The sequence below is a fragment of the Plectropomus leopardus genome, chromosome 14 (genome assembly GCF_026936395.1).
Source record: "Plectropomus leopardus strain MGB_pleo_1.0 chromosome 14, ASM2693639v1, whole genome shotgun sequence".
In the NCBI taxonomy this organism is placed as follows: Eukaryota; Metazoa; Chordata; class Actinopteri; order Perciformes; family Serranidae; genus Plectropomus; species Plectropomus leopardus.
In genome coordinates this window covers 9,735,201-9,759,326 of record NC_142189.1, presented here as the reverse complement: position 1 = coordinate 9,759,326, position 24,126 = coordinate 9,735,201, and the positions used below count along the sequence as shown (strand labels likewise).

The 24,126-nt window shown below is 38.2% G+C and overlaps 2 protein-coding genes across 2 annotated transcripts in view; both read right to left on the bottom strand.

Annotated features, from left to right (window-relative positions):
* Positions 1–1,038, bottom strand: part of stard9 (StAR-related lipid transfer (START) domain containing 9) — a 57,367-nt gene extending 56,329 nt beyond the window's left edge. The window contains exon 1 of the mRNA XM_042500143.2: positions 775–1,038. Coding sequence (XP_042356077.2) covers positions 775–821 — 47 coding nt within the window. The 5' untranslated portion in view covers positions 822–1,038. The remainder of the gene's footprint in view (positions 1–774) is intronic.
* A 2,170-nt stretch (positions 1,039–3,208) lies between these two features.
* cdan1 (codanin 1) lies at positions 3,209–18,544 on the bottom strand. Its single transcript, XM_042501316.2, has 28 exons — positions 18,412–18,544; positions 17,193–17,914; positions 16,898–17,098; positions 15,849–16,039; positions 15,459–15,575; positions 15,287–15,365; positions 15,022–15,142; positions 14,256–14,365; positions 13,789–13,878; positions 13,602–13,677; positions 13,300–13,505; positions 12,950–13,082; positions 12,593–12,736; positions 11,723–11,889; positions 11,293–11,374; positions 11,113–11,202; positions 10,957–11,011; positions 9,936–10,072; positions 9,735–9,838; positions 9,409–9,558; positions 9,116–9,179; positions 8,824–8,902; positions 7,617–7,843; positions 7,271–7,378; positions 6,205–6,268; positions 5,852–6,063; positions 4,308–4,415; positions 3,209–4,187 (listed from the first exon to the last, which is right to left on the bottom strand). Exons 1-28 carry the CDS (start codon positions 18,487–18,489, stop codon positions 4,065–4,067), a joined length of 4,038 nt encoding a protein of 1,345 aa, XP_042357250.1. The 5' UTR covers positions 18,490–18,544; the 3' UTR covers positions 3,209–4,064.
* Positions 18,545–24,126: the final 5,582 nt, after the last annotated feature.

The window sequence follows — 24,126 nt, the reverse complement described above, 5'->3', positions numbered from 1 at the left end:
TCACACATCAGAATCAAAATAGGATTTCCAACAAAGTAGGTTTTCATTTACAAGAAATTTGCTTTGGTTTTTGGTGCAAAGATAAAACACACAATAAGAAAACAAAAATAAAATTGAGCAAAGTCCTGAAGAGAAAGTTCTAGACCAGTTACACTAAAAAACAAACACAGTTTAAAAAGTACTGTAGCACAAAGTATGTACAATGCAGTTATGCAGTTTTGTGCAAACATAATCAGGGAATGTGCAAAAGTTCACAGTAGAGCAATGGTGTGCAAAGGTGATCTGAATCATCATTACAGTCAATTTCTAATAATAAAGCTCATTATTTTAATGATTGTTGTGTGGCTGCAGTTTGACACTTTAAACCTCAGCTAGCTCCGATGTTTTGTACATTATTCATCACTCTACACACACACACACACACACACACACGCACACAAGCTGCTTGGTCAGACACACTACTGACAGCCACAGTTGTCATTGTCCACCATGTGCACCACAACAGGGTTTTTTTGTTGTTTTTATCGAGCTAACCAGCTAGCTTGATGTTCGTCATCGTTATGACTTCTGTAAAGCAAAACAGTGCAAAAGGCAACACGGGAATATTATTGTTTTCAGAGTAATTAGTAGCAGCAGCTAAAGTCCCATAACTAACTAACAACAACAACATTAAATGAGACATTGAGGCAGCCACAGTAAAGTTAGCTCTGATAATATCAGCTCATCATTAGGCGTTTCAGTTAGCAAAAACATTTAGCTAACGTTGAAACTTACCTTGCGTTGAGAGGACGGACCCGAATGGCAACTTTAACGTTTGCCATGATGCCTTCACGAACACAACTTCACTAACTCCGAGCTGGTGGAAAATAGTGTTTCCCTGGAGAGCATTTTGAGTCTTCTTGCATATTATACTCTCATTAAAAACAAAACGTCTGGAGCGGGAGGAAAGTGCACTAACATCCGCTGTTCAAGTCATCTCAGCCGGCTGGTCGAGGGTTCGACCGCCCGCCGCTTCTCAACTCAACTCCCAACTGAAGAAACTTCCTGCCGGACAGAGAGGGAGGAGAAGCTGCTGGGTACTCCCCCTACTACGCCATATTCAAATCTTTTTTTTTCCTTTTTGCATGTTTGTTATTATTTAAATCCTAACCGATTTAAACTTTAAAACAAGGATTCTTTTATATATTGTTTGTGATAAATTTTCCCAGGTCCTTGACTTTGTTATAACTTGATTGGAGCTAGCAGGGGCGTAAATAATGACAGGCAGTGTGGTGACTGGGGCCCATGGGGTGGGTGAAGTGCTGGAGGTCCATAGAGAGGAAATTATAATTAAATAATAACCCATAGGACCTGCTTTAAGATTATACACACACATATTGCTCAAGGTTTAAAAAAAATACTACACTTTAATATTATTTTCTGTTTTAATTGAGTTGTTTGTTTAAAAAAAAAAAAAAAACAGTCCTAGTCATAAAGATCAAATATTCATATATATAATTTTCAGCATTTAAACTTTTTAAATGCCAGGTTTCTCTCATGATGTGGTTAGATGAAGAAAAACAACATAAAAATTAATTATTTTCAATATACTACATGCCAAGTAGATTTTTTTTTTTTTAATTATCACAGCCTGGGATTTGTCAATGATTTGCAGCAACATTGATTGTGACAGTGTACCTTGTGGAAATAAATAATAAAAATTACAAATTCCAGGCAAAAGCCCAGAATGATACCCAAAAAATTGCAGTTTGAATGGGTTTCAGTGGCACAATTTTTAAATTTTTTTTTTTATTTTTGCACTTAGCAGTATGAATGTAACAATTTTGTTTACCCAGTGTATTTTAGGCTTATTGTAGCAGCTGAGCTGGAAATTCCAAGATTAAACAAAAACACAAAATCTTGCCAGAATTTATGCCTTATGAATAAACATGGCCAAAATGATCACAAAACAAGAATAAAAAGCTATTAAAATGATTCAAACAGTCGCTAAGGGTTAATAACTGAAAAAATATACTAAATAAACTATAAAATCGATTGATAAACTGAAACTTACTAAATTCAGCAACACATTTCTTACACTATTTAATAAATTTGTCAGATATGCTACAATGATTGCTGGATAATATGTATGTTGTTCAGTGTTAAGACTGTTTGATTATGTGGTGAGAAGATGAAACGTGCATGAAGGCGTGCACCAGGGCCCTCAATTATCAAAGATATTTCCCATTAGGAGACTTGGATACAGCGTTTGAGGTTAGATCCCATTCATTCCTAAGAAAGTTGCCCAGTGGCGCATGAAGCCGAAAAAGCTTAATTTCCACAGTATGAAATTACCCAGATGATTGGCACCACATAGGCATCATTTGGCCCATGGAGCAGACGCACTATAGACTTTCACCAACTGAGCCGGCTACATTCAGTTTAGTGCTCTGCTGATTTGAATGGGGATAAAATGATTTAATCTTACAGCTCTTCCACACTTCCAAATGTTATCAGACTGAGTGGATCAAATCCTGATAGTGAAACAAGTCATTCTGGTTGTAACACTCGAAAAAATGTATAATCAGATTTAAAAATGTCTCTTCAACAGTGTATGTCTATGGGGAAAAGTGTTTTTGGGCTTCAGGGCATCATATGACGGACTCTGGAGTTGTAATTCCAATGTTTGGCCTCGACAAAAATTTGCTTCGAGGTCCAGCGCACTTTCCGGGGTCATAATAGCGTACACTGGAGCCTGTTGTATTTTCCTTACGCCACTGGAGCCTAATGTCATCCCTTCAGCATGTTTCGAAGGTCCTGTGTTCCCAAAATCTATATTCCAGGGCCATAATCTTTCGTAATATTTGGAGACCTCCCCCAGGATTTTGAGTATATTTGAACTCTGAGAGATTTGAGAGTACTGTCTTTGCAGTTAAAATTGCAAAATCACAAAGGGAGGTGAACATTTCAAACGGAGTTTGAATAGTAAAAATCCATTCAGCCACTGTGACCATATCAAAGCCTGAAGTCATGAAGACTGTCTTGCCCTCAAATTTGAAGGTGTAGATTTTTTCGGGTGTAACATCAGTGGATGATTTGAATATATTGACCCAAGAAAACATATATCAAACATTTTGGCAGAAAAATATTGATGAGAATATTAACCCCTCTGAAAGGTCTTAATTAGTCACATTATGAGGAAATTAATTTTAGGGGCATCAAACTGATATGCAAACATGTAAAACCAGAATACATCTTTATTAATATTTTTTTGGCAACATTAAAAAAATCATTTCAATTTAAAAAGCAGCAGGGAATACAGCGCTCGTTCAACATGAACTAAAAACAAATCACAAACGCAGTCTTGCATTCATGAAATAAACATGCAATCATCACTAGTAGTGGCGGTCAAAGGCAGTGTGTGTGAAAGTGCTGTACTAAAATAAAGACATTTTATTTTCTCTGCTGAGTCTAAAAACCAACAACAAAAAACTTTTTTTTCAGTCTATTTTAGTAAAAAGTTTTTCTTGACAAACTATGGCTTGTCTGGTGGAATCTTACATGTAAAAATCGGGATGTTTTAATAAGTCGAGGTCTTTAGGGTGGCACAAGTTACTCAGTTTGAGTCCAGTTTGATGCTGACCCCTCTTCTGTCTTTTCCAATTCTCTGTCATGGTCTTGACTGTTTTGAAATGTTTCATCTAGTTGTATTTCCCTACGGACACAAACATCTACGAGGTCTGCTTGCAGTAAAGTTCAGCAGATCTAAAGGTGAGAGATGGTGTGGTCCCCTACCTACTTCTCACTGCCAAGGCTCTCTGGTTCTCACTGTCACCTTAGCAAAAGAGCAGAGGGATTCATGAAAGGCTGCGGTCAATTCACAGGTGGAGAACAAAAGGGTGAACCTGTGCAGAAGCCGACTGTGGAGCAGCTTTGATGAGCTGTGCAGTGGCGAAATCGAAAAATGGTCAACAACAACAAGACCCCCGGATCTGTCTCCCTCCTGGATAACACACTGACAGATGTGACATAAAACACTGTGGTGATCACACAGAAGATGCTGTGGGATTGTTGTGTTTCTGTTGTCATGTAGCTCCCTCTACTGTCTGCTGTGAGACCTGCAGCATGTCCATGTGGCTCTGCAACTCAGCCAGAGGCAAGGGGGGTTTAATACTCTGTGACTGCAGCTGAAAATTCTCTATCAGCTCCTGAAATGACACAGAAATGAGAACAAAGTGAGGAAGAGAAAGAGTCCAAGAGGTCGAATCGCTGGTAAAAGAAATCATTTCTGAAGAATACGTGATGACAGGAAGGCAGTGAACCCTCACCGCTGGCAAGGCCAAGTTTGTTAACTTCTTCCAATGGGATATGACCTCTTCCTCACTCAAGACTCCTCTGTCAACCAGTTTTCTGACCAGAAACAGGTAGTTGTTCCACTATAAAGACAAATTGATACATTATAAAAGGTTAAAGACAACAGAATAACCTCTCAAGTTGGATAGTTGCCTAATGTGCTATGGGATCTCTGCTTGGTTTGGTAATTTGTCAGTGCAGAGGCCCAAATTAGGATCGACAGATTGTTGGCCTGGCTGATAATCTGGGCCGATATTTGTCATTTTGCCAAAAAAAAAAAAAAAAAAAAGGAATAAATAATCAAAAACCGGCATTAAACATCCATTTAGGAGAATTCAGGCTACACAGAGCTGATCAGAAAAGATGTAAAATATTGGAGCTTTTTGTCCTCTTTTTTGTCCCTCCTTTCCTGTCATTCTATCATCACTCCAACTGATACAAAAAAAAAATCTAAAAATGTTTTTTTTTAAGTTTTTATTTTAAAGAATATGAAATCTGCAGCAGGAAATACAGCACAAATTAAATTACTCAAAAAGCTGCTTTTGAGTGCCATCTGATGGTCAGTGGAAAAAGATGTAAATGATACATGAGATAAAAACTAAAATAAATTCAGTGCTAAAATACCATAAAAATGTTAGATCATTTTTTAAAGAGTACCAAAAGTCTGTAAAAGTATTTGTGGCTGCTAAACAAACAACAAACTTAAAGCCTATGAGGGGCTGCATAGACAGGCTAATAACTGACACACTCACTGTAGCACCACTTAGCAGTTTCTGGTGAAATACAACTGCAGGTTCTTGCTTTTAAGGATTATTTATTGCTCACTGTTAATGGTCTTTAATGTTTTACATACAAGAATCCATTAACACTGTTAATAAATCTCCATATCGCTAAAGATTTCACAACATCGTTCACCTTACGTGGCATGTGAACAAAAACTATTCTGCTTCTCCATCGAGCAACACCTGTACCCTGAGTGAAAGTTCCTACCTGTATATCGCTGCTGTCAGGCGCAAACCTCATATCGCAAAAAATTGCTTTATTTTAGAAAAAACTTTTTTTTAAAAAGGATCAAGTGGAGATAGGTCTAGTCACGAGCTTTTTAAAATACATTTCATTGGTTGAGAAATGGTAAAACCCATTGATAGACATAGAGGAGGACCAATAGAATTGATTCATGAAAAAATGAAATGTGGAGATACAAGGTTTGCACCTGATAACAACTATATGTTAAGTGACGCAAATCACAAAATGTGAAACCAACTGGACTAAGCATTTAAGTTTCATATATTTTATTTTGTACAAAGATAGAATTGTGTTTTGTGCCGATATTTGCCCACCTGTTGCTTTAAATCCTTGATCTACAGTGCTTACAGGGTCTATAGAGGAGCATCCACACAGCATTTAGCTAAGTATTAAGGGGCTAAGGACAACATCCAATAAACAAAACAAAAGTAAAAGTAGTTGTAGTAGTATCAATATATTTCTGTATTTTTCATAACAGTAGTGGTGGACGTACCTCTGTGTCGCTGGCCTTCAGCACAGCCGTGACAGTGAGCGGGGTGAAGAGCAGGTGGAGCGGGGCAGAGGAGCAGCAATCTCCTCCCCACAGCTCAGCAAGCTGCTCCAGCAGCGCTCTGACAGGAGCCTCTGATCCTGAACCAGGACCCACGACGACCCCGTCACCTCCGCTGCACCCTGACAGAGACGGTACGGGCAGCTCTGCAGACACTGAGCAGACACACACAGCAGGCACTCAGGTCTGACACACACGACATCAACTCCACTTCATGTTGCTATTAACCAGTTTACAGTTAAAGTGCAGCTCATAAAGACATAGTTTCCCTGTTGTTAAGAGTCGGACTCTCTTACCCAGTTTGCAGGCCAGCAGGACAGTCGAGTTCAGAAGCATCTGCTCTGACACCACAGTTGAGAACTGAGTGAAGAAACAAGAACAGACTGTACTGAATACTTGGGGGCAAAAATAGTAAATCCACGAGTGTTTTTTAGCACTTATGTGTCTCATGTACAGTTTTCTTACATCTCAAGGCAAGCTTGATTTGAGACTTTTAAGACTTTTTTTTACAATAACCAGAAAAAAAATGTGTACTGACAGCAATTCAGGGTTCTCACATGTTTTCATGGATAAAATTTCCAAACTTTTCCATTACTTTTCAAGGACCCATAATATGTTTTTTTTTCTTTTCCCAATTCATGGCATTTTTTAAACATATCAGACTCAAACTGTTTAGACATAATTTTGGCTAGCTGGTATACATGAAGGGAAAGACTTAATGAGGTGAGAAAATGAAGAAACATATTTGACATTAAACAAGATGTCACACACTGATGCACAAATTCTTCAAATTACAAATGACTTTTCCAGGCCTGGAAAATGCGACTGTGAAATTCCATGACTTTTCCCGATTTCCGTGACTGTGGGAACCCTGTCAATTATTTAGGGTTGCAACGTGACTTTTTCTTCAAAGGGTAGAAAAGAACTTGGAAATACCTGGTGATTGTTGGGTTTTCTTGGCGATTTTATGTTTCACAATCTGGATATGAGATTCCACTGCCTTGATTCCCATCTTGTTGAGTTTGAAAAACGTTTTGCATAAAGTAAACCAAGCCTTACTGACATTGCCATCAGCCATCAGAAATTTTGGTTAATTTGCCATTTTTCGTTGAATTTGCGCTTCACCGTGTCATCCAAAACACAGTGACAAATAACTTTCAGTTACAGTGAATCCTCTGCTCTAAACTATCTCCATAAAATCCCTCTTCATGTCTTGGCATTTTTAAGACTTTTGAAAGTTTAATTTATGACATTTTAATACCAATGAAGGTCTTATAGTTAGATCACAGAATTCAATGCCTTTTAAGACTTCCTAGACTTTTTTCAAGACTTTTTAAGGATCTGCAGGAACCCTGCATGTACCTTCCTGCAGGCCAGTGTGTGTCCCACTCTCTGCAGCAGCGTTCTGATCTGAGAGCCGGTCAGCAGCTCCTCGTCAGTCCTGGGGCCGACTGCAATGCTCAGCAACTCCTAAATTTAAATTCAGGTATTTTATTCCAGTGAGAAGTGTGGTATATTCTTTATGGATGTAAGTTGTTATTCTTATATTTCCTTCCCACAATTTAAATATAAAGGAAAATTCAACCCTAAAACTCAAAATGAAGAAAAAGAAATGGGATTTTTTTTTTTTTTGCAGAATAACAGTTTAACAAGGAAATTCTGTGCACTCCTCCAACATGTTTTTGTATTTTCTTTCATGCAGGCGTACCTTCATCTCTATGAGGATGTCAGAGGGCAGTGGAGCAGTGTGGCTGCAGTGTGGAGGGCAGCATGTCACTCTCTCACTACCTTGTTTCCTCTTGGGATTGGTCAGCTGCTCCTGGGTGACCAGCTCGACCACAGCGCCCTCCACGTCCCTAGAGTCTGGAGCCACCGGGCTTCCAATCGCCTTCATCACACGATCATACCGGCTCTTCCACTCTCGTCTTATCAGGGCTGATAAGAAAACAGGAAGAAAATCTTAGATGTCCTTAGGGACCCTTAAATCTGGTTTCTTTTTTCTTTTCGTCTACAATGGCAATGATGCTCCGTAACAGGATCCATGCAGAACTGAGAGCTTTAGGGTTCGTTTTTTTAGCAATCAAAGCAGAGCTTTTGCAGATTTTAGTTTGTGCACGACATTCAGCGTATCCTTGCATAGTTTTAGTAAGCAGGAAAAATAAACGTCCTTGTACAATTAATCAGTGCAGTACAACATGCCTGCAAAAATGAAAAAATATGCATTTCAACAAAAATTGAATATTTTAAGTTTTACTTTGGTACTGAGGCATTTATCACTGTTCTGCTCTAGATAACTGAATGCTTTTTCGTGCCTTCATGGAAGTCAGTAGCCTCCATTTATTACGGCATGAAAATCATCTTGCAGCAATTTAAAAATATCACTGATCCGTTACGTAAGATCATTTTGGGGCAAAATACCGACATTATTAAGCAGATCAGGTATTGGCTATGACATAACTAATTCACAGTTTTATTGCTGTTGTCACAAAATGCAGCATTGGAGAATAATTTTAAAAAGACGCTGGCGCAGAGAAAAAAAATGCTAAGTGGACACAGGCCCTTAGTGCTATCTGTTACATTCATTCACGACAGGTCACCAACTTCTAGTGTCTCTCATGTTGCCTTAGGTATAAATTACTTTCAATTAAATTTGTTAAAATAAACACAGGGAATCTGGTTCTTCTGCATAAATGCACAGTTCTATGCTGTGGTGTCCATAAACTAAACTAAAATAATATAAAATAAAAGTACTAGTATCAGATAACTGCTTGGTATTGGCAGATATTCCGAGTTTAAGTCAACTGAATCCAGAGAAAAAACTTTAATAAGTACCTCCCAACATTAAAAAGTTCATTATTTTTACTTAACACAATCAAAAGCTTAAAAAACACAAGCGTGGTGCATTCAATAGCTACCTGTGATGTTGGCAGAGAGCCAGCTGCAGGCCTTTTCTGTAGCAAGATGCTTAGTGATGTTTTCTGACGTGGTCAGGACCTGCAGAAAGAGAGCAGGTGCGAAACATGGGAACAACAGACATACAAGTTTCTAGTGTGTTCTTTTATTTACTGTTTGAGGGAACTTAGAATTTACAGACTTGATGTGACACATTACTTTCCAGAGAAAGTTCGGTACAGTAATGTTAGAGTGGTTTAAGAATTGTGTATGAAATCATATCATCGTTTTGCATGGTGATTTTTTGGGACTTACAGCAGGAGAGGTCTCATCAGGGAGCAGAATTCGTATCGCCTCAGGACTCTTTTCAGAACAAAATCTGCAAAACAACAACTGAAATTACAACATAGAAGCGAAATGGAAACGAAAGGGCAACCGCTTATTTTACCTCAAAATTAAAAAATAAATAAATAAATTCCAACAATAAAATGGCCATTTAAACATGCATGCATACATATAACATGCTGAAAAATAAACACGATACTTTTAAATCTGTGGACTTTGAGGTAGACAGTTTTGCTGGATGCTTGACAAAGAATCGGTCGTACCTGGTGGCTCTTGCTAGGGCCTCCAATCCTGCGGCACACAGCTGGGCACAGATGGAGTCATTCAGAGTTGAAGGATTTGAGTTTGGCGACTTCAGTCCATCCTGCAGCATCTTCTCCCCTCGCTCCACCAACTCGCTCACTAATGTGGCCCTGTTCAGAACCCCCACGCAGACGTTAACACACAAACACACACGTATATAGACCAAAAAAAGAGAAAAAAGTCACATATACACTGTACAGCTATGATACACATACATCCACACAAGGTGATAATTTCACACCGTTCACCACCTAAGTTCATGTAAATACGGACAGTTGACACTAACTTCATGTGTTTGACAGCGTTGGATCCGACTCTCTCAGCTACAAACTCCACAGTGCGACGCAGCGACGGAGGCTGGTTGTGAAAGAAGGCTTGCTCGAGGTCCACCTGTCACAGCCAAGTGATTGATTTCAGTACTCTCAAAAAAAGACAATTTAGCGATGTCATTCCACATTTTGCTCCACTGCCTCTGCCGTTGACTCACCTGTAGTTTCTGCTGCGACCTGTTGGCAGTCGGCGTGTCTTTAAGCTCTGCAGAAGTGGGAGTGATCTTGCGGATAATTCCTCCACTCTTGGCTGCGCTTCCAGACACAAAGGCTGCGAGGAGCTTACGGAACTCACCTGGAGCGATAAAAACAAGGCAGAACATCCAGACACAGCTTAAACAAGCGTGCGCTGCTCTGTGGCCCATTTTTGGTGAACATACTGTTAATAGAACAAAATTAATCTAAGCTCCTGATTAATCGCCTTTTACCCCTGTAACTTTACCATTACGAAATATACATGCTGAAAAAAAATGACAATGGTAAATTGTATTTTTATTTTATTTATTTATCTTTAATTAGTTGGGGTTTTTTTACTTGGATTTCTTTTGTATGACTATTATCATCTCTGTTTTATTTCATGTTTATCTTTATTTTTATTTATACTTCAAATTTATTTTTTAGAAGCATTTTTATTACTTTTTATGAAAGTTATTCAAATTAAATCCTATTTGCTTAATTTTTTTCCCATGCAATTATATCTCTGTTAAGTTTAATTTCTATCTTATCTTTTACATTGTTATTAGTATTATTATTGTTTTTATAATTACTTTGATTTAGTTGTTCTATCACTATCGCTAGTGGCAGAAAGCATGGCTGATGGCAATGTCCCTATTATCATCTCTGTTCATTTAAACTATTTTTATTTCAATTTTTTGTTAGTATTTTCATATTTACTATGATTATTATTAGGATTTTTGTTATTATTATTAAGTCTTTTTACGTAAATGTTTACAATCACTATTACCATCTGTTTTTACTCTTATCTTCACTTGTTTTGATTTTTACTATCATCATTTTTAATATAATGTTTTTAAGTTTTAAAGATTAAGTTTTTTAAAACATTTCATTATCAATATTACCATATCTTTATCTCTTCATGTATGAAGGTATAAAAAAATAAATAAAAAATAAAAATTTAAACTGTGGGACATAAAAGACGTCTTTCCGTAATCCACTCACCGAGAAATGGGCAACATGTGTAGAGAAGCTGCTGATCCACCAGGGGAATGCAGTCCTATTAGATAACAAGAGAAACATCAGTATAAATGAAAAACCAGCCACAGTGTTCATTTCATGGGCAAACAGCTACTGTATATGAATGGATATTTCACTTACAAGCCCCGAGGCAGACGTGACGCTGTCCTCCAGCTTGGCCACCTCAGTGAACTCACTGGTGAAGAAAATATCCTCAGGAATCACTGGGATCTACATGAGTTAGAAAACACCACGTTCAATTACACAGAACTGTCAAGTGACAGTAAACATGGCTTTGAATATCCACAAGTTGAGTCTCACCTGAAAAAGCCAACCCAACACCGACACCATTAGAAGCTTGTTCAGGTAACACACTTCTGCAGATCTGCCCAACAGCATTCTCCTACAAGCACACAAAAGTAATATTTTAACCCACTTTTTCAAGAGGGGGAAAAAGAGGTAAAAAACAACAAAAGACAATGTCTTTGTATGAGGTAATTTAAACACAAGTTTATAAAAAAAAATAATTAGTTTAAGAATTATTTTCAGATTTAGTGAGTAAATCTATTTCAGCAATAATTTAAATGTTTACATTTTAAGGAAATAAAATCACTATTAAAGCAAAGAATATTCAAAGAAAAGTATCAGCGCAGAGTTATACCTCCAAAAATGTGTTTATTTGACATTTTACAATGGCTGTCCCTTCTTTAATGACTCTTTATGGAATAAATGTGCAGAAACGGAGACAAACCTGTACAGAAGAAGCAGAGTCCCCAGTGCAGTTCTATAGCAGAGCAGCAGAGGACCAATAAAGTCCAGCATGGAGAGGAACTCCACCAGCCACGGCACGGTCAGGATGGTGCGCCTCCTTTTCACACTGTTGCTCAGCACAGCACACACATCCAGCACTGGAACACTCTGACAGACCGAGAGATTGTTTTTAGGAAATGAAATACCTGGCAGCAAACGCGTATTCATTTATTTATCTGTAAAACTGCTGGCCTGGACTAAAAAGAGGAACATTTTATAATTCCTTAATCTTTTGTAACCTGGACACACAACCTCTTACAAAAACATGGGAAGAAGGCAATAAGCAACTTAAAAAGAAATGAATGAGAAATTAGCAAGAAGTTAGTAGAAAGAACAAGAGAATTACCTCAAAATTAGTTTAAAAGAATCTAAACAAACAAAAACGAAACAAATAGAGAGTGAAAAAAAACCCGGGGCAATAATAAATAAATAAAAATAAATCAATAATAAATAATAAAATAATAATTATTCTATAAATAAATTTAAATATATAATTGTGATCATTAGAAATACAGGTCACTAGAATTTTTTCCTAGCTTTTTAAAAACTAATTTAAAAAAAAAAAAAATTCTTGCAATTTGCAGGACATTTCTTGCCAAGTTGCTCATCGCCTTTTTCTCCCATGTTTTATAAAGTAACCAAACCAATTTGCGCCACTTTTAAGGGTTTAAATACCTGTGAAAGGCATCTGAATGCACCACAAGAACAGTGATAACAATCTAAGTTTCAAAGGGTTAATGAGACACAACTCACCCATCTGGAAGAAAATAATCCTTTAAATTGGCATTTACCTGCTCTATTTTTTTCTCACCTTGCTGCGCAGGGCCACAGCGGTCTCCTGTATCTCCCTGGACGGTCTCTGAGATGTTTGGTAAGGCAGAAAGGAAATGAATCCCAGAAACTTTGCCAGAAGACGAGCTAGGAGCAGCACTGAGGTGAACCGCTGCTTCTCATCCTGATGAAACAGAGAGACGAATTTTTATATTAAATGAAAAACAGCATGTCGATCACATTAGACTTTTCTGAATCTGACACATTTGTGATTTTAGAGACTATCCACACTGAAACATTTCACCGAGCGCAACTTGATCCAAACTGACAGGACCCTTGAAGCAAAAATGACACTGACGCTTCAATAACATCAATTTGTCTGACTCTAATAGTATACCTGCTGCTCCATGTCTCCGTCGCCCTCCTCCTCTACCTCCGCGATGGAAGCAGGAGGGCTCAAGATGGACACCTCGTCCAGCTGGAGGAGCTGCTGACACAGGCTGTCCTGTAGGTGCTGGTTCAGCTGACAGCTGGTTCACAGCGTGGAAGACACGTTAGATCACAGAGACACTGAAAGCTTTTGTCACATTGTCAAAGAAAATGTTGAATTTGGTCCAAAAAGGTCATCTGCCAAATAAAAAACATACTCAAAAAGTAAAATTAATGCTGTTATGAAAGGTTTTTATCATGCAATTTTGGATAATTAATCATTAGGGGATAAAAAAATATCTAATGGGAAATGTTTACCAGCTAGCTGTCTGCAGGAAGTCCCTGAAGAACTCCTGGTGGCCAGGGAAGGATGGCGGAGGGCAGGGGCCGACGACTCCGTGAGGCTGAATAAGACGCTCCTCAAGACGCTTCAGACGCCCAAGGCTGTCAGCTCCCAGCATGCCAAGCAGGTCGGCATCTGGAGTATCCCCAGGAGAGCTGTTCACACGGGGGCCTTTACACATCTGTTAAGAGAAAGAAATAAAAAACTTGCAATGAGCCACTCTTCTGTTTAAAGGAGAATGTTACAATTAAAGAAGATTTATAGCGCTACAGTCTACCTGAACAAGCTGCTTCAGAAACAGCCGGGCAAAATGGGAATGGTTTCCTGCAGACGTCAGCTGACTCATCATTCCTCTAAAAAAGAAGATGAAACAATGAGATACATAGCACAAAAATGGATCAGACAGATGGAGGGAAAAATAATAAGAATTTGGACCATGAGCTAAAAAAGTGAACTGGACTTACCTTATCCTACTGCCAAGAGCAGCGTCAAAGATCCACCCCGGTTCTTTGTGAAAGTCCTCCCACTCTCGTAACACCTCATAAAAGATATCTCTGAGAAAAGAGCCAAAACATCAAAAGTGATCATAAAACCTGATTCAGCAGGATTTTGAAGTGCGGAGACTGTTCTCAGACTATTTGTTATCATGAACTCTCCATCTAACTATTTTGTAAGATGTGCTTTTCTTTTATGGTTTACTTATATGTATATAATTTATTGTTCCTACCTGCCTGTACATTTGTGTGTTTTTAATGTTTTATTGTTTAATGTGTTTGTATGTATTTTTGCTGTGTCTGAGCGAAGCCAGAGACAAAAAGTATCTCTATCTATCTCTATCTAAAGTCTGTAAGTTTTAACCAATGCAGGTAGTTTTTACTGGACATGTAGCGAGAGCGCAGGTGTGCAAAAGAACAGAGAGGTTTTAATTTACCTTTGTTTCTTAAATGTGTGGAAGGCCTTGTCACTGCCAAAGTTGGACCGATTGTCTGTAGCAGGCTGGAACGGGACCGAGTGGATGAAAGTGGAAACTGAGGGAGAGAGCTGAAACAGACAGAGAAATAATTACATGTTAACTGAACAACAAGTGCTATAGTATAGACAAATTATGAACATCTGAGTGGTGACTAAAAACAAATATTCGAAGGAAGTGGCATTGGGCATATATTTATAAAACATAAAAGGGGCTGCATCTTACAATTATTTTTACTCTTGTTAAATCTGCCAATGTTTTACTTTTTTAATTAACAAATTAATTCTTTGGTCTTCAAAGCTTTAATAAAAAATAAAATGTGAAACATGTGAAAGCCAGTAAAAGATTTTTTAAAGCTCAAGGTGACATTATTAAATGCCTTATTTTGTCCTAAAAAAGTCCAAAACCCAAAGATATTAAACTTACTATAATTAACTCAAGAAAAAAACAGAAAAATATCCCGTTTAAGAAGCTGAAACAGTCAAATATTTGGTATTTTTGCTTGAAAAATGATTTAAATGATTAAAAGGTTCTTAAAATAATTGCAGATTAATTTAACACTGATCAGCTAGTCAGTTAATCTACTAGCTCTTCACGTTAGTGACACAAATAATAAAACAAGTTCGAACTATTTAAACGGGTGCTTTCTTACAATATGGTGCATTTTTGTACCAATATTTAATTATATTCATTGGATTCAATAGGTAATACATTATAAGTGTGTTACCTTGGCTGTGCTTTTGTCTTGGGCCTGAGTCAGACGGTCCCTGAGATCCGGAGAGAAAGACGCCACTCTTTCGTTTTCCGCCAGCAGACGTAAAGTACACTTGTCCAAATGAGCCACCAACCTGACAAGAATACAGAGTTAGTTATCAACTCAGGCAGACTGGAGAGCAGCATGACTTTATCGGGGAGCTTAGAGCTGATATATTCCTGTTTGTTATAAGGAGAAAATTTAGGAAAACTGTGACACGAGATGTAAAACAACTCACTGAAACTGATTCTCCAGAACCTTCACAGCAAAATACACACAGTTGTGTACTTGTCTCAGGTAATGTCTCTCCAGAACATCTGAAAATTAATCAATTTCAATTTCACCAAAAGTTGAAACCCCTAATATTTTGATGTTGGGGGAATAAATTGACATAAAAACAAATTACACACCTGAATTCACTGCACACAAACTTTCCTGTTCATCATTGTCATGAATGTGAGGAGACCGAGACGTTAGCAACTGCACAACAAAGAAGAGCTCCAGGAAAATGTTTGGCACAAGGTTTTCTGTAAGACATGATATAAAAAAAAAAATTTTCTTCAACTTTGGAGATTTTTTAAATTCACTTCATACTTCCCACATTTGTTTTCTTGCTCCTAAAGCATGATATGAAATATTATCATTATTATGTCCCCTTAGTTACTTACTTTGTTTAATCTATTTTGCTTTACTCCCTGTAATTAACTTAAGAAGAGATACATCAAAATACATTAAATTTAAACTTTTTTCCCCCACAGTCTCTTCATGTAGCATGTCAACGCCTCCTTGTGGTCACTTACCAGAAATGCAGGTACAGTACAACTCTGCAAGGAGATCTAGTTCCAAAAAGAAGGTGACTTTGGACGGTTCAGGAGAGGGCGTCTGCAGATCTGGTGTAACTTTAGATCCCATCCTAAGGCCTGACTTGGTCGGGGTGCAAGGGTCAAGAGAGGACGGCTGAGGAGAGCCGACCTGCTGAGCTCGCTTTGTCCTACAAACAAGGCATTTCTTATTGTGAAGCAGTGAAGATAAACTGAGGTGAAGAACAAGTGATGCTACAGTAGAGTCAAAACAGCAGGGGTTATTAATAATAATAATAATAATAATAATGAAGAAAATAAATTAATGAGATATTATGGTATATAAGGAGAAATCTGTAAAAATTACCACAATCATGAGTGTATAGAATATATTATTAATTTAAAAGTAAATTTTTTTCTTTTGTTTTGGTGCTGCTTTGCAAATCTGAAGTATTTGCAATAATTTAATACTTAATCTTTATTTTATCTCATTCATGTATTTTGTTTTACATTATGTATTATATAATAGTAACAGAAGCTGCAAACTGAATGTTGCTGTACTTGTACAATGACGATAAAGATATTATATTCTAGTTTACATTTCTACAAATCTATACAAAATAAAATACTTTTCTTTTTTAATAAAACTTAATTTGACATTTTTCCATTCATAGTAAAAACTGTGCAGTTACTCAAGACGTCTCCCAATACGTACTCCACTGAATTAGTAAGCACAAATCAACCAACATATAAAACCTTTTCTTTTAAAAAAGAAGAATAAAATGCTGTGATTTATAGTGCTCAGACTTTAAATCTTCTGTGAATTATGCTAGTTAAAGGGTACCTGGTAAATTTGCAATTGCAAGAGGAAGTTTTTTCAGTTTTTTTTCCAGTTGAGTAAGAATAAAACAAGGAACTATACTTCTGTAATGTTGCACTGGCTGTGTCAAAAGAAAAACAAATGCATTTGTGCCATCATTTCCTCCACTCCCCAAAAGTGGTCAACATTCAAGTCAGAACAAGTGCAATCATTTTGCATGTGCGCTTACTTTTCTCTCTTTAGTAGCTCCCTCTCCTCCTGCAGGCTGAGAGGACTGCCTGCTGTCATTGACCCCTCAAGCACTTCTACAGCTACTGACAGACTAGAGGATTCACTGAAAGGTGTGGAGGTGAAGCAGGTCTTCGGTTTTGAGTGCGGCCGCTCTGCACTGACTGGTGTTGGGTTTATTCTTCTGGATGGTTTCGACGCCCTGAAGGATAATTAAAACTGTTAGACAAGAAGTCTAAACATCAATGATGGAGTCAGTGTTGACTTTTGTTTAACTGAGAGTTGTTTAAACTCACGCAGGTGAAATGGGTGATGCCCCAACAGGAGGGAAGTCCTCCAAGTTGTTGAAGTTGAGTTGCCCCACAGATGGAGGTGAAACCTGCCCGCTTATCCTACTGCTCCCTCCTCCTCCACCTCCTCTACCTGACCTCCTCCCTCCACTTTCCCAACGTCCAATTTCATCACTGTGATGTCCTCCACGCCATGCTCCATGTTTCCCTTGTCCTCCCACTGCCATGCTGCCACCACTTCTCCTACGGCCCTTCTGTGACTGCAAACCTGGACTGTTCTGGAGGTCAGGAGGAGAAACCATGTAGTCCCCCAGACTGATCCTCTGGCTGGATCGTCGATCAGAGCCTGAAGGCCTGGAGACGGGGCTCCATCCCGTATTAAAGGACGGGCTGCTAAAGGCATTGACCCCACTCACTGAGTGTGAGCCTGACTGACCAGCAGCATCCCACTCAGTCCCAGGTGACACAGAGGGGGCAGGGGAAAACAGCTGGACCCGGCTGGCACTGCGAGAACCAGCTCCTCCACCAGCAGACTTGCAGCCCCTCCTGTCAGAGAAACCCTGCGTGTGTGCAGCCGGTCTGGGCCGACTGGGGGTCTTAGCTGGCGTGGCAGGGCCATGGGTTAATGCCTGGCTGCTCTGCTCTCTCAAGAAGTTCAAAAGAAATGGGACAAACTCTTGTTTGAGGACTGTCACCCCCGGTTCTCTGAATGCCAGCCTGTCTCCATCCTGTTGAAAACAGAGACATAAATGTTGGAAAAACTGACTGAAGAATACGGCAGTTATCTAGCTAAAATAACCTAAACAATCAATGCTATTTAATGCACGATGAAGCCAAAATAGAGATTATTTTGGGTCAATAAATGCTGTGCTGGACAGCTATAGGACATTTCTGTAGAAAATAGCCTGTTGGCCTGGCTAACAATGTGCTAACTAACATCCGCTTAACTGCACAGCCCTCGCCGGATAGTAGTAGTAATAATAATAGCAAAAATGTATAGTAAGTTATGGTTTTAACCTATTTCTCTGGAAGATGACAACGTAGCATTTCGCCTTGAGTCCATCCCATCCTGGCTACAGCTAACCTAGCCAGCTAACTTAGCTCTCCAGCTAAAAGTTTTGTTTACAATCAGTTGTGGGCTTTGTCATCTCATCAAACCCATTACACAAGGGCAAGTGTATTTAAAATGTCTCACTCATGTGTTTCGTAATCATTTCTGACCTACCTCTTCGTTCTTAAGCCAGTCCAAGACCGTTTTAATGTCAACTTTCTGCAAAAGAAGCGATTCCAAAAGAGCCGCCATTCTGCTGAGGATGGAGGACTGAAGCGAGGGGGGCGGGGCCAGCGTGTACGCAGGCGCGCAGTGCGTATGACGTAAGCCAACCACGTGTGCATCGCTGTCTTAACCCTGTGTGATCCGTGGTGCGACCTGTGACCTGAGCCAGAAATACAGAATCCATTAACACTGTATTTTCCATCAGTTATCTGTATTTCTAAAGCACTGACCTGAGCAAATTTGCTTGATTTCGTTCAAAACATGGCAAGAGGGCGACAAGACACTCTAGCCCAGAAAAATCGGAAAAAAAGTTAAAAGAAAATTACTTAAAAATAAGCACAAAAAGTAACCAAAAGAAACGTGCTAAGATATTTTAAATTGTGATAATAACGTTTTTTTCTTTTTTTCTATAACATAATTTTGAATATTATACTAAAATAAACTATTCTATACTATACTAATATCGTTTTTCAAATGACTTCATAAAACCACAAAGACGAGACTTCACGTGAGAAACCTGTGCATAATGTATATCAACATTCACCCTAATTTATTATGTTCTCTAATGTATTGCATATAGCTTTGTTTAAAAACAAAAACAAACAAAAAAAATGGGAGTTAGTGTATGGTGCTCAAAACAATAGAAAGTCGTGTAATAAAAATGTAACATTTTGATCACAGATTTAAACCCAGACTGCAGACTATGAGACTAGACTATACTAGACTTTATATATTTTCCTTCACAGGGGTCACAGATGTCAATAAGCTATAATGCTAACTCTGGCTCAACAGTTGTGTTATCCATGGCCCCTGTTTAATTCACTAAAAACTAAAAGTAAGAAAAAAAAAGAAAACAAAATATATGTTTCCAAAAAATCACAAAAAAGTATGTCATTTTCTTTTATTGTATTAATTTCTGTGATTATTATATTGTCTGTTTTTTCTCGTAATGTTATTTATTTGTGGTATTGTGGCTGTATCTTTTGTATTAGTTTTGAATCCCATTCTAGAATTTAATTCCCCAATTTTGTATCACCTATCACAGATTTTGTTTTATCTGTGATATGTAATTGTTTTTCTTAACACAGATGTTTAAACATTTATAAAATAAATAGATGAATAAATACCTTCTCATTTGCTTATAATAGCCTTTGTGTCCTTTTTGTCCAGCGTTTAAAATTTCAGGAACAAAAACAGAAATCTTGCACAAAAATTCTGTCTGCATGCGGAATGAGTATTTTATTTATAACCAGTTTATAAAAATAAAATACAAAATAATTTCAAAACAAAAAAAGAAAAAAAAAACACTGTACAAGGCATTGATATGATACAAATGATAGAATAAACATAAATAATTACAGTTATATACAATGCAAAAACTCCCACTTGTTACATTCTTTCCTTGAGACTGTACAGTTACATTTCAAAACCATGACGTACATTACAACACAAAAATATCAACCATTAAAAAATCCTGACGAAATGATGGATGGGCAAAAAAAGCAAATGTCACAATAAATAATTTCTGTCAAGTATTTGTAACGATTAATCCAATGTTATGACATGAGAAGTGTACCAGTGCACACCAAAAGCTTTCATTAGTTTCAAAATAAAATAGAAACAGCTGGGTTTGTTCTGTTGGCCGATGGGTATCTGCAAATACCCGGCGAGCTACTATAAATATGACACCTTTCTATGAGCAGGCCACAACGAAAAAATCTCATCTGGAGGATAACACTAGTACTACAACTTCACACCACTTATGTGCAATAAAAATAAACATGAGAAGAAATCTGATTATCTTTTTAAAACCAGCAGCACTGTTTAGTGTCTGTTCCTCCCTTTCACTGAAGCCTGTTAGCATTACAATAGTTATTTTATTTAAATAATTACTTTGTATTTTACAGGTATATATTAAAAGTCTGCACAACAGCGTTCTTGAACTCTGAAAGCTTGAAATATCAGGGAGGATTCAAAGATTGATTTGCTGGCAACATGTAGAAATTGCACGCCCCTTTTTGAGAGCACAAACACCTTGAATGCTGCACCCTGAATTTTTCCATTTCCACATTTCTTTCAATAAATTCTCACAGAAAAAAAACCCAGGGAGTTCGCTCCAGTAGAAGCACAGCTTTGTAAGCACAGCACTGATTTCAGCGGCGATATATCGACCAACGCCGACAGGCATGGCAGCACATGCCGTTCACACACGGGAGATAAGTGACAGGAAGGCTTGGCGTTATCGGCCCGGATAGTGGAATGATCTCCAGCACAGACAAGGCTCAGTCATCCCTCGCTATGCACAGAGGGGCAGAGAGGAGACATTAAGGCGACTGACTGACTGAACGCTGTCTGCAATTCAGGATGAGTCATCATAGCTGCTCTGTGAGGCGAGCGTAGGTATCTGCAGGATCTGCACGAAACAGCACACTTTATATCTACAAAGCAAGGTGCCCATTCAATCTCTATACGCTCGCATCTCAAGTAGAACCACATCTGCAAAATTTATCAAAATATTTGGCAATGTGATTAATTTTTCTTAGTCCATGTGTGCAGCCGTTATTCTTTCACAATACAAGTGCTTAAAACGCAGCAAAGTCTCATTTATGATTTTTAATTCTTTTGTGCATCATGTCAGTTAGTTGCACTGATTAAAAAAAAAAAATATTATTCCAGCAACACAATCATCCCAAGTCAGTGCAGGAAGCGCAGAAAAACTACATCCGGTGAGGAATAGTGAAAGAGATGGGTCAGAGAAAATATAAATATTCAAAAGGTAATGAAGTCACTGCTGGGTTAAAATCTTAACAAGATAGATGCCATGTGGCGGGAAGTGCTATGCAGCTTTTCACTCAGTAGTTGATTCAGTGTTTTCTCTGTCGAGCATGCAAAGAGTAGCGTCGGAAGGAAGCTGGAGTTATTTTTACAGTATCTTACAAGCAGAGGAGTGGGAGGAGGCTGTGGAGGAGATTTCAGTGAGGAATCCTAACTAAAGCAAACACAAACAATACTCTGATTCCTGTCCCTTGAGCGCAAACATACTGTATGTCGTTGTTATATATAAAAGACATTCTCCGAAGCAGGAGGAGCACAAACATAAATAAAAACATTCTTGCACATGGAAGCATGGAACATCATTTTGGTGTGAGAAATATATGTACATATGGCCTCCCTTTTCAATAACATTTGACAAAATGCTGTTTGAGGTCTGAAATTCACATTTTCTTGAAGTTTATCTCAAACACTGACTGGCCTTTCAATATATACAGGACACACTCTTAGAAATAAGGGCTCCAAAAGGGTTCTTCCTGAAAGGCTGAGGTTCTACCCAGAACATTTGTTTTTGAAGAACCCTTTTTTGGAAGAGAAGGCTCTTCAAGGGTTCTTTGTAAGACTAAGTGTTCTGTTAAGAACCCTTTTTATCCAAAGAATCCTTCCAAGGTTCTTTGTGAGATAAAGGGTTCCACTAAAAACCCTTTCAATCCACAGAAACTTTTGTTGAAGAAAGGGGTCTTCAAGGGTTCTATGAGAGAGGGAAGGTTCGAACCCCTTAGAACCCCTTTTATCAAAAGTAGCAATTTTTGAAGAAAGGGTTCTTCAATGGTTCTTTTAAAACAGACTTAGGGTGGGATTTACCCCCCCCCCCCACATGTTGGTGGAAAATGTATTATAGAAGGGTTGTTTGTAGAACCTTTCATTGGGGGTTCTGGGTGATTCCTGTTATAGATGGTTCAAGGTATTACCTTTGATGTTGGGTTCACGTTAGAACTCCCCAAAAGGGTTCCAGAGGGAATCTTTATATTAGGCTCTACCAAGAACCAAAAATGGACAAGTCAAAGAACCCTATCAGATTTTTATTTAGCATCTTTATTTCTAAGAGTGCAGCTAAGACAGCTTTCTCTGTAAATATTTCCTTTTTGTCATTACAAATAAAAGCTACTGAAGTAAACTGTTGCTCAAATTGCGTTTGATTTACAAACATTAGGGTTGCTACCTTATTCAAAGAATACTGGTGAAAAGGGTCATCTTAGAACCACTGGCACAAGTCTGTTTTTGGCTCCTTTTTTTGTCTAATTACAAACAAAGTGAATCCTCAAGCTGCCCAAAGTGCCAAGGCACACGCTGAGACAAACATCTGTGTCTGAACATTACTCATCAGTAATGTACCTTGTGTTGCTTTCTACTGCTACTACTGTACAACTACCACAACCTGTAATCCCCTCAGTCAGTGCCACATTTTGATTCCCTCTTAGCAACACAGTAGGCACAAAAAGGTGTGTGTCCTCACGCACTTGACACAATTGATTGTACAAAAGGGTCACTTTGGAGTAATCCCTTTGATTTTAAACATCTGTGAGCGACACTAAACCGCACATCCACTATCACACACAAGAGGGTAGGAGTCGAAAGCGTCGCTAAGCATCAAAATAAATATCTCAATAAATACAACTGTACACAAATTCTGGCTTTATGCATTCACAGGTAGCACAAAGTAAATTATCATACCCTGCCTGCAATCTCCGAATGCAGAGGAGATAACCGAGTCAACCCCCAGGCCAATATTTAATTAAGATATCATCAGCTACACTGATATTACATCAGTATAATCCAAGTGCATTAATACTGGGGATAAATAAGTTACATTATATTGTGATGCAGGATGCATGAAGATGAATAAACAGGATTTATTTATGTGCCCAGTGGTCCAACTAACTACTGATCTACATATTATAGTACTGCCTGCATTAGGAAATCACAGTTTAACTTTGCAGGTCAATTATTTTGCTCTACGACTTTATCATATAAATAAAATGAGGACCCTGACATGTCACCACTTGTCTCATATTTTATAATAAAGGGACACTCCACCGACTATTCCGCCTGCGAACAGTGATTTGAAAGAGGCGGGCACTTATGCTATTGAGTTGCATTATGGGAAATGTAGGAACCAACATTCTCGGAGCTTAACGGACAAAAGTCAGGATATTTTGGCTTCTGCTGCACTAATTTTAACATTTCTTCAGGGTTCCCACACATTTTCACGGACATTATCAAACATATTAGCTTCAAATTCTATTAAAAGATGATTTCAGCTAACTGGCAAACAGGAATAGAGAGATAGAGCGCAGGGATAAAATGGAGAAATGTACGTGATGGCAAACAAGACGTCACACATCGACGCATAGTAATGCTACGTTACGTCCACAGCTACAGAAAAAAAAAATGTTGCGATGTTACATTGCGTTGCAGATAATCTGCCGAAGATTACTGTAATAAATTCATTCAACACAAAAAATTTGATGACTTTTTCAAAACTGTATGACTTTTACTAGGGATGTGATGTCCCAATCACGTTTTTTTGCCCCGATCCGATCCGAGTCTTTTCATATTAAGTATCTGCCAATATGTCCCGATCCAATACTTTTTGTTTTACTAGATAATACAGCTGCACAGTGCACATTTTAAGAGAGGTACTTAAAAGTTATTTTAAAAATACCTGCATTCAAGCTGTTCTATGAAAAAAAGTAAAGCACAAAATGACAAACCCTCCATTTGATCTTTTTGGCTTCCTTGCTGTCTCGAGGGAATGCCTCTGTCCCTTTAAGAGTAGTTGCTGTGGTGCAGTTTGTGATTTGTGTTCTGTTGAGCATCTGTTTTCGTCAT

Coding starts and splice junctions, on each gene's coding strand:
- cdan1 (XM_042501316.2), bottom strand. CDS start 18,489: ATGGCGGCTCTTTTGGAATCGCTTCTTTTGCAGAAAGTTGACATTAAA. Junction 11,890..12,592: donor CTGTGGCCCTGCGCAGCAAG/GTGAGAAAAAAA, acceptor TCGGTCTGTCAG/AGTGTTCCAGTGCTGGATGT. Junction 9,180..9,408: donor GCCCTAGCAAGAGCCACCAG/GTACGACCGATT, acceptor GTTGTTTTGCAG/ATTTTGTTCTGAAAAGAGTC.